Below are 11,713 nucleotides of genomic sequence, written 5' to 3'. Positions count from 1 at the left end.
GGGGGGGGGGGGGGGGGGGGGTCCACGGAACCGTTATACGGCGCAGCCACGTTGCTTCGCTCTCGAACCCGATTCGGCGTACCGACTACTCCCGTTCCTCCCGTTCCTCCCGTTCCTCCCGTTCCTCCTGTTCCCCTAATCCTGACTTCCTATGCTCTGCTGATCTCAATGGATGGAGCAGTAGGTATTGCTCCAGGAGCAAGGCCACGGTCAGTGCGTCGCGACGTCCTTCGCCTTGGCTCTGCTCGCTGGCTGAGCTTCTTCCGTGCGTCAATGAACTCGACGTTTGTGATAACATAACGCTAAGATGAATACCGGCCGCAGCATTATATCTTCTGGAATGGATACGCAGACATACCACGTGTGACGTACGTACTAGAGCAGTGTCACGTGTCACGTGTCGCATTCGCTTGTTATTTATACGTCATTCAATCAGCAGAAAATAAAAAGTCCGTCCTTTGACCTGGTCACCCGGTGCTGATTGAATTAATTCAATGTTGATAAATTGATTGAGTCAGTTCTGTGATAACATTAAAATTCCTTTTTTTTTTTTAACGATGACAATTAAATACGTGAATTATTTCTCATACAGATATTTTCAAGCTCAACAAGTTGACGTTTTCGTGGGTTCTTCGGGACAGGAAGTTGGGATGGTCCGTGCTTCTAGAAGGTTCGAGAGTTCGAGAATTTCGCTGTCGCGTAGTCAGTAAGTAAAATCACTGCGACACAATGATTATGCAGAAATCTACGTAAATTATCGTTCCAAAAATTGGACTCAACTTTTTCTTTAATAATAGTTTCTGTCGCTTTTCGAAAGCACGGACATGGTACTGCCAGTTGCGTTACACGATAGTAGTTTCTTTAAAACTGACCTAGTACAGTATAGTTAGCGAGAATTTGGCCTAAACGAAACGTTTACATAGGAGCCAATTGGAAGGGCAAACGTTTCTCGTGAAATAGAAATGATGCTCCGAGTGACACGAAAACCTAGAAGAGTCGGCAACCCTCGTTTCCCAGATTTCAAATCCGTTTACATTCCGCTGCAATGCGCGCTGACCGGAAACGCCTTTACTTTTTTATCGAAAGCCGTGACTGCGATGGAGTCGCCGATCCTCAATGCAATTGCAGAAAACGAATGCGTCGACAGAAACAGAAGCGTAACTTGCGAGCTGAAATCGGTGGGTGAAAATCGTGTAAGGTTAGGTAACACGTGGAAGACTCCTTTGGAGAGAGATATCCCGTTACGAATTAAAATCCAGCTGGGTCCGATCAACGCGAACGGCCCGTTGAGTCCAGCACGAGTGCCGGTGACTCGGGATCTAAATGAACTACGCAAGAATTGATTCCGGCCGAAAATACAATTTCATCAGAAATTTCTGACGCGTCGCTGCACCCACGATGCTCCCGAAAATTCTTTCTAGTTTCACGACGCGGATTGCGTTAATGGTGAATTACATAGTCGTCGAAAGTTTCCGCACTTCATTGTCATTCGTCGCGCATCGTCATTACGGTAACTTAGTTGCTTCGAATCTGCATGGATCGACACGTGCCTTCAGAATACGTGACGGAAGGCACGGAAGACTGCTTCGCCTGAATTTCATTAATTTTTCGTATTTTTTCAGAAAATTAAAAAACCAATATAGTCATGACCTACCCCATTAGCATAAAAAAATACGACCTTCGAAATACGTCGTTGTGGAATTTCTCTAGAAATCCATACTACTTCAAATTATCTTAGCTGTCGCGTACCACGTGACACGGTTGTCGTTGGTGGGGCAATAAAAAAATGTCAAAAGGAACAAAACCAAGTACTCGTAATTATTACGTACGCGATAAAATTATTCGATATTCGCGGTTGTCACTGTTTGGCTCTTTTTTCAAAGTTACATGTTATCTTTGATTATCTTTGATATTTTATGGAAAATTGGATCGACACGTGTTCGCAAGCACATGTGATGCCGGTAAAACTTTCGATGACGCTTTTCTACGCATGAGGCCATAAATCGAATATGGTGGTTGGGGGCTAACGTTGAGAGTGGATATGGTAGTAGAAAGCTTTCTCCACTCGTTAATGTCATTCGAGCCAGCCTTTGGAAATGCGTCAGTCGATACATGATTCTTCAGCAGGAACAATCGGCAAGAGCCGTCTTACCATCTCGGTGAAAACGATCGAACAGTGGTAAAGGTTGATTCACGCTTTGACTCATGTGCGCGCGCGCGTCTCAGCCGAGAAAGTTTTAAATCAAACTTTTTTCAAGTATTTACATTTCAATGAACTTTTTCGATCCATTCAACAGTTTTGTACAATCAGTTTCAGTGAGACGCGAAGAATCACATCCGTCGTCACTTCGTCTCTGTGAATCGACGCGCCTGAATAAAAGGTGAAAAATTTTGCCAAAAAAGTGAGTAAAGTAGGGAAGCTACGAGAGGAACAAAAAGTTGTAATTCATATTACAATTATAGTAAAGTCATCTTTAAGATTGGATCATGAACCTTTGACCCGATTGTAGGTAAGACCCAAAGGATTTTCGTTAATCACCAAGATGGGTGTCGAGAGTGTCGTCACGAGCATGATAACTTCGGCGTCGGGAGGCCTGACGTATTTCTTTCCGGTTCTCGCCGCAGCTATTGCTTATTTTCAATATGAAGTCATGGATCCGGAATCGCGACCAATCAACGTGCCATCGGAGCTCTTACTTCCGGCTTACGATTTCATAGTCGTAGGAGCCGGTTCAGCAGGTTTGTGCATATACAGTCATCGACTCGAAGTACGTGCAGTTCTATATATTCTTGATAATCGATAATCGATAATCTCGTAGGTGCCGTAGTGGCCAGCCGTTTATCAGAAATTGAAAACTGGAACGTGCTACTGTTGGAAGCTGGCGGCGATGAAACTGAAATTTCTGATGTCCCTTTACTCGCCGGTTATCTGCAGTTGAGTCAGCTTGATTGGAAATACAAGACCGAACCGCAGGGAGACGCCTGTTTAGGTAAAAATTCCAAAAATTTCTATAAGTTTTCAATTACGCAGGAATAGTTAAAAAAAAAAGATTATCATTGATAAATCGTTGTCTCTCGCAGCAATGGAAAATGGTCGGTGCAACTGGCCGCGGGGAAAAGTCATAGGCGGAAGTAGCGTTCTGAACTACATGCTCTACTTGCGGGGTAACAAGAAGGACTACGACATCTGGGAACAGCAAGGGAATCCAGGCTGGGGTTCTGCGGATGCTTTGTATTACTTTAAAAAATCCGAGGACAATTTGAATCCGTACCTGGCGCGCACGCCTTATCATTCGACCGGAGGATACCTGACGGTCCAGGAGGCGCCCTGGCACACTCCCTTGGCAGCCGCGTTCGTTCAGGCTGGCCAGGAAATGGGCTACGCGAATCGAGACATCAATGGAGAGCATCATTCGGGATTCATGATAGCGCAAGGAACCATAAGACGAGGCAGCAGGTGCTCGACGGGCAAGGCCTTCCTCAGGCCAGCTAGACTCCGGAAGAATCTGCACATCGCCATGAATGCTCACGTCACCCGGGTCCTGGTCGATCCAGCCTCCAGGAGGACCTACGGCGTCGAATTCTCGCGGGACGAAAAGATCTATCGCATTCGTGCCAAGAAGGAGGTGATCCTTTCCGGTGGGTCCATCAACTCTCCTCAACTTCTCATGGTTTCCGGTATCGGGCCCAAGGAAGATCTTGCTCCGCTCGGCATACCGGTCATCCAGGACCTTCGGGTGGGACACAATCTGCAAGATCACGTGGGACTGGGTGGCCTGACGTTCATGGTGAACCAGGAAGTCTCCATGGTAGAAAATAGATTGCACAGCGTTCCGGCCGTTATGCAATACGCAATTTTCGGCGACGGACCCCTCACGGTTCTCGGGGGCGTCGAGGGACTCGCCTTTGTGAACACGAAGTATGTAAACGCCTCGGACGACTTCCCGGATATTGAACTCCACTTCATATCCGGTTCGACCAATTCTGACGGCGGCAGGCAGATTCGCAAGGCCCATGGACTCACCAAGAGGTTCTACGACGCCGTTTTTGGACCGATAAATAACAAGGACTCCTGGAGCGTGATCCCCATGCTTCTCCGGCCTAAGAGCAAGGGAGTCATCAAGCTCCGGAGCAAGAATCCTTTCGATCATCCGCTCATCTATCCGAATTACTTCAAGGATCCTCGGGACGTCGCTACTCTCGTGGAGGGCGTCAAAATTGGAATCGCTCTGAGCAGAACAGCCTCCTTCAAGAGATTCGGAAGTGAACTCAGCCCTATACAATTTCCGGGATGCAAACACATTCAGATGTACACTGACGCCTATTGGGAATGTATGATTAGGTTTTATTCCGCCACCATTTATCATCCCGTGGGAACCTGCAAGATGGGTCCATATTGGGATCCGGAAGCTGTGGTCGATCCTCAATTGCGTGTTTACGGTGTCACGGGATTGCGTGTCATCGACGCATCCATAATGCCCAATCTGGTGAGCGGAAACACCAATGCGCCGGTGATAATGATCGGGGAAAAGGGATCGGATCTGATAAAAGAACTTTGGCTCAAGAGAAAGAACAGAGGATAAGTCTTGTTCGACAAGATGACATCCTTACTGAGTATTACTTCGATGGAGTTCGCGCGGAAGATCTGTCGGTAAAACAGCGAGTACTCCACGGATAACGAGTACCGAATCGTAATTAGTCGATAATATCGAACCACTGTAATAATCGATCGATCGATATCTCAATGACGAATTAATCGATATTCGTGATATCTCTCTTTAAATCGTTAGCGTGCTCATTATCACTGGCACGAGGCTCAATTGGAAAGCACTGTAGTTCGTAGTGAAATAATTGTGAAAATCCCGAGAAAGTTTCTCTATTGCAATATTATTTATGCCGAGAAAACTTTTCTAATGCTCGCCTATAATTCGTGTGATAAACGAAACCAAGTTATTAAGAGACTCTCTATGTAAAGTAACGTTCGTAACGTAAATCAAAAGTGGATAACATTATCGTTGTATCCTCTGTCTTACAAGGTAAAGAAAGCTCCAGTATTTTTCTTACTAAACTTTAGAATAACGTAAGTGTACAATATACATGCTCACGATCAGTTGTGAACTTTGCGAGTGCGCGCGTATGGTGAATGTATTTATGAGCTCAAGGCCAGGAATGTGCGTAAGAACATATTGGCATTAGCCAAACACGTGTTTTGGTCATTCATTGACCAACGGTAATAGTCAACGGCGTCGATGACTATTTTCACTTTTGAAACGTCAGCTGATTGATGTAAAAATTTTAGGATTTTTTTATTTAAAATTTCCACACGAACACCATTTCAGCTGAGTTTAATTACAATTTTGTATATAGCTATTTGTTAAAATGTATCAAGTCCATTGTGTTATTATTATCGCATTTGCAATATTTGTCTCGTCAAATATTTTCAAAATGCTGTTCGTCAAAAATTATACCACAATGCGGATACCGGAAGTGGAGGATCCTATCTGAACAGCTTATAAATTATCATGTAGCAATGAGGACAGAGAGGACCCAATGAAATTTAAGGGCTGTTGAAATCATTCGACGGATCACCCCCTGCTCCCACCCGGGGCTCATCCGGTTCATCCGGTTCATTCTGCTCTGCTCGCGCTCTATTAGCGTGTTGCATTACATTTATTGCATCTTAAAATCGTGACAATAAATTTACTACTTTTTGCACGTAACTATATCGGATTCAATATAAGACGTCCTATGATCCATTAGAGATAACTATTTGACTGAAATTATAATTAACACGTATTGACATTAATTTATAATAGCGATTTACAAATAATTTTAAGACTTTACCTGCCTCTGTATTCAGAGATATTATTACTTCTCAAGCAGATAAGTTTGGGTTACGAATTCCACAGTCAACGTCGATAAGAGATCGAGTGTACCTTATAAATTGCAACACGATGCAATGCAAGATAAGCACGGAGCTTCATTGAAATAACAATAAGTACAGACTAAATGCACCTTACAGTAAATTCGTTATCGCTTGGTCAAAGTAATTGCAAATTCGGTATTTCGGCAAAAAAAAGAGATAAGTCACGTTACGCGAAGAGTCGCACGTAAGCCACGGGTAGAGCAAAGCAACGTATCTCGTGCCGGTTTTATATAACAAATACCAGAAATTGGCGTCCATCGCGTCGCACGTGTGAAATCGCTGACTGCGCCGAAACTCCGTTTTGCGTTTATACATGTAGTCCGTGTCCGTCGCGACAGGCAGCCACTGCGATCACTGCGGTCGCATCTAGTCGAGGGAGTCGAGGGAGTCGACAGTGTCAGTTGACAGGAGGTGAAGCGAGTGACAGTGAGGTTGTCAAGAGTGACAGCGCCGATAGTCAGCACAGTAGTGTCCTTTTGTAGAAATTAAAAATCCGACACGTCGTAAACAAAGCGCATCGACGATGACGTTGATGGGTGCATTCTCAGCAACGCGAATAGCCCTGTCCTACGGTCCCGAAGTAGGTTTCCTGGTCTTCCTACGATTCCTGATAGTGCTGCTGCGGGAAGACATTATCGACAGGGAGAACAGGGTGGAAATTGTGCCGATCAGGGAAATGCTCAGTCGCTACGACTTCATCGTGATCGGCGGTGGATCGGCTGGCTCGGTGGTAGCCAACAGATTGTCCGAGAGAGAGGATTGGTCGGTGCTGCTCCTGGAGGCCGGCGGGGACGAGACTGTCCTGTCGGACGTCCCCCTGGTCTTTCCGACTCTCCAGCTGACCTCAATGGACTGGCAGTTCAAGACCGAACCGTCCACGAGCTACTGTCAAGGGATGAACGAGCACCGCTGCAACTGGCCCCGAGGCAAGGTCCTAGGTGGCAGCAGCGTCCTCAACGCGATGCTCTACGTCCGTGGCAACAGGCTGGACTACGACAACTGGGCCAAATTGGGGAATCCCGGTTGGGACTACGAGAGCGTTCTGCCTTACTTCAAGAAATCGGAGAACATGACCATCCCCGAGTTGCGTCACTCCCCTTATCACGGTACCAACGGCCACCTGACAGTCGAAAGGTTCAGGCATCACACGCCGATTGCCAATTCCTTTGTCAAGGCTGGACGTGACATGGGCTACGAGATGACAGACGTAAATGGACCACGTCAAACGGGATTCACCTACTCTCATGGGACCCTAAGGGATGGTCTGCGCTGCAGCGCAGCCAAGGCCTTCCTCAGGCCAGCGTCCAAGAGGAAGAACCTCCACGTGAGCACGCACACGATCGTCGAACGGATCCTGATCGACGAGGACAGTAAGGTCGCCTACGGCGTTAAATTCCGTCGAGGACTCAGGAGACACACGGTATACGCCAAGAACGAGATTGTATTATCGGCCGGAGCCATACAGTCGCCTCAGCTCCTCATGCTGTCCGGAGTCGGTCCCAGAGATCATCTGGCCGAAGTGGAGGTTCCTCTGGTTCATCATAGTCCCGGAGTCGGGATGAACCTTCAGGACCACGTCGCCATGGGTGGGATCACTTATCTGATTGATCCACCAGCCGAATGTCCCGAGCCAACTGGCTTTGCTTTCGTTTTGCCAAGATTCCTTACACTGGCGACCATCAAGCAGTTCCTTGGCAATAAGACCGGACCGCTTTACACTGTGCCTGAGTGCGAGGCTATGGGTTTTGTCAACACGAAGTAAGTCGACTCTTTCAGTGGTTCGAAAGGGCTGGAGGAAGGACCTCGTGTCGGGTGCGCAATTTCACGAGGGATTTTCAGGTACGCCGACGCCACGCTGGACTATCCCGACGTTCAACTGTTTCTGGCCTCGTCGGCCGATAACACCGACGGCGGCCTCTTCGGCAAGAGGGATTGCGGCCTGAAGGACGAGTTCTTCGCGAGCGTTTTCGAAGAAATATTGTACAAGGACACTTATTCCGTGATGCCGTTACTGATGCGACCTCGCAGCCGAGGCTACATAAAGCTCAAGAATTCCGATCCAAAGCAGCATCCCGTTATCGTGCCCAATTACTTCGACGATCCTCGCGATCTCGATGTTCTGGCAAGTATGATAATGATAATAATTCGCGAATTCCATTTTCAGTTCGAATTAACCCAGACATTTTGGTTTTAGATCGAAGGGGCCAAATTCATTCAAAACATGAGTCAGACCCCGACGATGAAGACGCTGAATGCTCGACCCAACTCCAACGTCATCCCCGAATGTTCAATGTTCCGCTTCCTGTCCGACGATTATTGGCGCTGCTATGCGCGATATTACACAATGACAATATATCATCCGACGAGCACCTGCAAAATGGGCCCCCGCTCGGATCCAATGGCGGTCGTTGACCCCCGGCTCAGAGTTCACGGGATATCGGGACTGCGCGTGATAGACGCATCGATCATGCCCTGCATAGTCACGGGGAACACGAACGCACCGACGATCATGATTGCGGAGAAGGGTGCAGATATGATCAAGGAGGATTGGAAAGTTTTGAGCAAGGACAACAACAACAACGTGCCCTCTCGTTACTTTTTGGAGGATCCAAAACTCTCCAAAGCTCAAAGATCGAAAGCGGCTCGTGTTCGCCAAGTGCAAACTGTACAGTTTAGCGATAACATGCTGGACGGAGCGTCGTGTAAGGATAAGGACCTCCAGGGAAAGATTAGGGAGTCCTGCGAGCAGGACGACGTTCGCGAACAGTGGCAGAAGGAGGTCGACATAGTGCACCAGCAACTGGAGGAGCTCAAGAGGACAGGACCGTCGAATAAGAACGACGATCACGTGCAATCTTGGCTCAAGATCAAAATAATCTCCGATAAGGCAGCTGTGTCGAAATCGCACTCGAAGATCCATGAGAATTGGGAAAACTTGACGACAGTGCTGCCGTTTCTTCAAAGTGCATGAAATTGGTATCAACGGAAGCAAAGCTGTTGGCTCCGACAATTACGAACCAGCGAGACCGAGGCAGAATGTCTGATCGACGAGCGACACTAAAGTTGTGGCACAATTCACAATTGTTTATTTTTTTACTCTGAAAAATGCCTCTGCCACCTTTACGACTCGACGACACTGACAGTTGTTTTGACTGAGACTTCGATATCGTGATACTTCAATGACGCAACTTTCGCCCATTACGATACATCGAAAGACTAATAACAGAAAAATAATTTAGCACACGCGATTCAATCATTTTCATCGAGTCGACGCGATTGGTCAACGTACGTGATAAATTATATATTTGTAAATATGTCATTGCATCTTCATTCTTCGTTACGCTCATTGCGCAATCCATGTACATGTCAACGTTCACATAAAGATATCAATAAATTATTAAAGCCATTGCTACGTATGGCTCTGTTTTTTATTAACGCTCACTCATTTTCATTGCGATTTTAAGAGACTCGCACTGGACTTTGATACTCTTTAAAATCGTTATAAAGCATATCCCGTTAATCAGATGACGGGACGACGGTTTATTAAGGAAATTTAGGATTTCAGGTAAATTTTCGGATTAAAATGCACTCGAAGGGTTCAGAGTAACTTAGGCTAACATGGAATTTCATTCAATTATTTTTATTCGAGTTTCGAATAGTCACATTAAGAGCGGTGACATCGAGGACGAGGAACTTTAAGCTCCATTGGAAATGAACGAGCCAATTAGATCCGTCCAAAAGCGCACTCGGTTCTCAAAAAGTCCAGACTCCAGAACCAATGAAACGTTCTTTTTATTTCCAATGCGCAAATAATTCCTGTTCTCCTCGTCGTACGGCACCCACTCGTCGACGTCTTCGGCGTCTTTCTGATCGGCCAGTGCCGGCGTTCTGAAAACGATTTAAGATCGTCGACCAATGGAAAGTCAATATTTGGCGCGGAAGACATTTGACAAGTAGAAAAGAAAAATTACCCGTTAATGGCAAAGGAGGTCCAAAGCCCCGTCAGTCGTCTCACCATCTCCAAGTCAGTCGCAGTCATGTTTCTACCGGGTGGCACGTACGTCGGATCGGAACGGGAGAACAAGTAAAAGTTCTCATCGCCATGGCACGCGCCCAGCACCGTCGCATTGCCCGTGGCCCTGAAGGTCAGAGAGTAGGTGCCTGTGTAGTCGTATACGTAGACGTACGGTGCCGGACTGCCCGTTCCTTGCTGTGTCTTCAGTAAATCCACAAGGGGATAAACAAAGTAGCTGTCGCTCATTAAATCAGTATAATTTTGAAGTATCTGAAAATCGTGAGGCACAGATGCATCATTGTCGTACGGGTAAGAATTTCGAATATAAATTTAAGTCACGCCGAAAATATAGTTCGTTGTCTCGTACCACGCTCTTGTCGGCATTTAAATTGTTGAAGTAATTTGTCCTAATGGCATTGAGATATTCCGTGCGACGGCCACCACCTCTAAGCAAGTCCGTCACGGAATCGACACTTGAGTTTATAGCGGCCAAAACGTTGTCCCACTGCGATTGATCATCAATGTAATCTGAAATAAAAGTTTTGGTAAATACGCCGGAGTATGCGACAGAAAATAGTCGACGCTTGATAAACTGAGAGTCTTTTGAACTGACAGGATGAAAACAGGAGACCCTCGTCGCTGGTGATTCCGCACATCCACGGAAGTTTCCGCATTTTCCCCTGCTTTACTAGGTTCCTGGGGCTGTCGGTGATAACGGGCGCGAGACTCACTGACTCGTTGGTCGGAATGAAGGCGTACCCACTGACATTTGCGGAGTAGGACATGATGGATTCCGCGCTCCGGTTCCTGAGACACCGGACTACCGTCCTGGTAGTGGCGGTTGAACAGTTCAGACTCTCAGCGAGGTCCATGGTTATCTGGTAAGCTTCAGAACTATCCCGAAATGCCCAAATGCTCGTGGCGCTTCCACTTTCGAGGATGAACTTGTGAAAGAGTCCTGAGTTTTGCAGGATAAGATCGATCATTGACTCGATTGCAGGTTGACGGGTAAACGTCTATTTGCTCGCTCGTCACTAATTTCATGTCAATGGAACTTGACCTACCTTCTGTCTGATCCGAAAGGGTTAGCACGTGAGTGAATGTCGCGCCAGCGCTGTTACCGAACAGGGTCACCTGGTTAGGGTCCCCGCCGAAAGCTCCAATGTTACTTTGCACCCAGCGCAAAGCCAGGATTTGATCCTTCAGTCCAAAGTTGCCTGGTGCCTCCTTGTCGCCAGTCGTCATAAATCCCAAAGGCCCCAAACGGTAATTGATGGTCACGAGCACCACGTCGTGGTCCATGATAAAGTTTGGACCGTAAAGATCAATCCTGGCTGCTCCTACTACGAAGCCTCCGCCGAAGATATACACCATAACGGGTAGCGAAGCCGTGGAGTTGCTTGGTAACTAAATAAATCCAATGCATTTGCTCTTTAGCTTTCAGGCCGCATTCGCAAAGCGCGGCTGCAAGAAATACCTGTGGCGTGTACACATTCAAGTAGAGGCAATCCTCCCTTCCCTTGATGGGCCCGTCTAAAACCTGAGTGCACCGGATGGTCCCATTCGTTGCACTGTACGTGCCATTCCATGGCAATGCAGGTTGAGGTGCTTTGAATCTAAAAGAATTTACAGTCTCTTCAGTTCAAAAGCACCAACTGAAGTTGGCTCTGCCGTGGGAGTCAGCCGGAGGACCTGACTTCAGTCGGCGCGTCTTAACTGACCGACGACAACTGGTCCATCCCATGAGACTCATATTTTTGGATCTCAGAAGT

At 47.0% G+C, this 11,713-nt stretch overlaps 3 protein-coding genes across 12 annotated transcripts in view; 2 read left to right on the top strand and 1 right to left on the bottom strand.

The window, feature by feature from the left end:
• Positions 1-5,457, top strand: part of LOC107268625 (glucose dehydrogenase [FAD, quinone]-like) — a 9,549-nt gene extending 4,092 nt beyond the window's left edge. Inside the window, exons 1-6 of one of the 6 annotated variants that reach the window (XM_015741590.2) lie at positions 82-368; positions 593-706; positions 2,312-2,402; positions 2,511-2,739; positions 2,820-2,990; positions 3,082-5,457. In XM_015741590.2, the coding sequence (XP_015597076.1) occupies positions 2,544-2,739; positions 2,820-2,990; positions 3,082-4,583 (1,869 nt within the window). In that variant the 5' untranslated portion in view covers positions 82-368; positions 593-706; positions 2,312-2,402; positions 2,511-2,543 and the 3' untranslated portion in view covers positions 4,584-5,457. Of the gene's footprint in view, positions 1-81; positions 369-592; positions 707-729; positions 2,186-2,311; positions 2,403-2,510; positions 2,740-2,819; positions 2,991-3,081 lie in introns of those variants that run through there. The other 5 variants (XM_015741592.2, XM_025085899.1, XM_015741594.2 and 2 more) reach the window with 5 other exon arrangements.
• LOC107268630 (flotillin-2) overlaps positions 1-11,713 on the bottom strand; it is a 105,990-nt gene that overhangs the window by 9,741 nt on the left and 84,536 nt on the right. For 4 of the 5 annotated variants that reach the window (XM_015741607.2, XM_015741605.2, XM_015741606.2 and 1 more), the window contains 6 exons: positions 11,419-11,557; positions 11,006-11,348; positions 10,555-10,899; positions 10,309-10,469; positions 9,898-10,211; positions 9,546-9,814 (listed from right to left, as the gene is read on the bottom strand). The exons of the other annotated variant lie outside the window; for it this stretch is intronic. In XM_015741607.2, the coding sequence (XP_015597093.1) occupies positions 9,622-9,814; positions 9,898-10,211; positions 10,309-10,469; positions 10,555-10,899; positions 11,006-11,348; positions 11,419-11,557 (1,495 nt within the window). In that variant the 3' untranslated portion in view covers positions 9,546-9,621. Of the gene's footprint in view, positions 1-9,545; positions 9,815-9,897; positions 10,212-10,308; positions 10,470-10,554; positions 10,900-11,005; positions 11,349-11,418; positions 11,558-11,713 lie in introns of those variants that run through there. 5 annotated transcript variants of the gene reach the window in all.
• On the top strand, positions 5,722-9,126 carry LOC107268620 (glucose dehydrogenase [FAD, quinone]). The gene is made up of 3 exons (XM_015741580.2): positions 5,722-7,684; positions 7,766-8,048; positions 8,121-9,126. The coding sequence occupies exons 1-3, from the start codon at positions 6,450-6,452 to the stop codon at positions 8,895-8,897; spliced, it is 2,295 nt and encodes a 764-aa protein (XP_015597066.1). The 5' UTR covers positions 5,722-6,449; the 3' UTR covers positions 8,898-9,126.

The sequence above is a fragment of the Cephus cinctus genome, unplaced genomic scaffold (assembly GCF_000341935.2).
Source record: "Cephus cinctus unplaced genomic scaffold, Ccin1 Ccin1_scaffold0575, whole genome shotgun sequence".
NCBI lineage: Eukaryota > Metazoa > Arthropoda > Insecta > Hymenoptera > Cephidae > Cephus > Cephus cinctus.
This window is presented reverse-complemented; position numbering and strand designations above follow the sequence as displayed.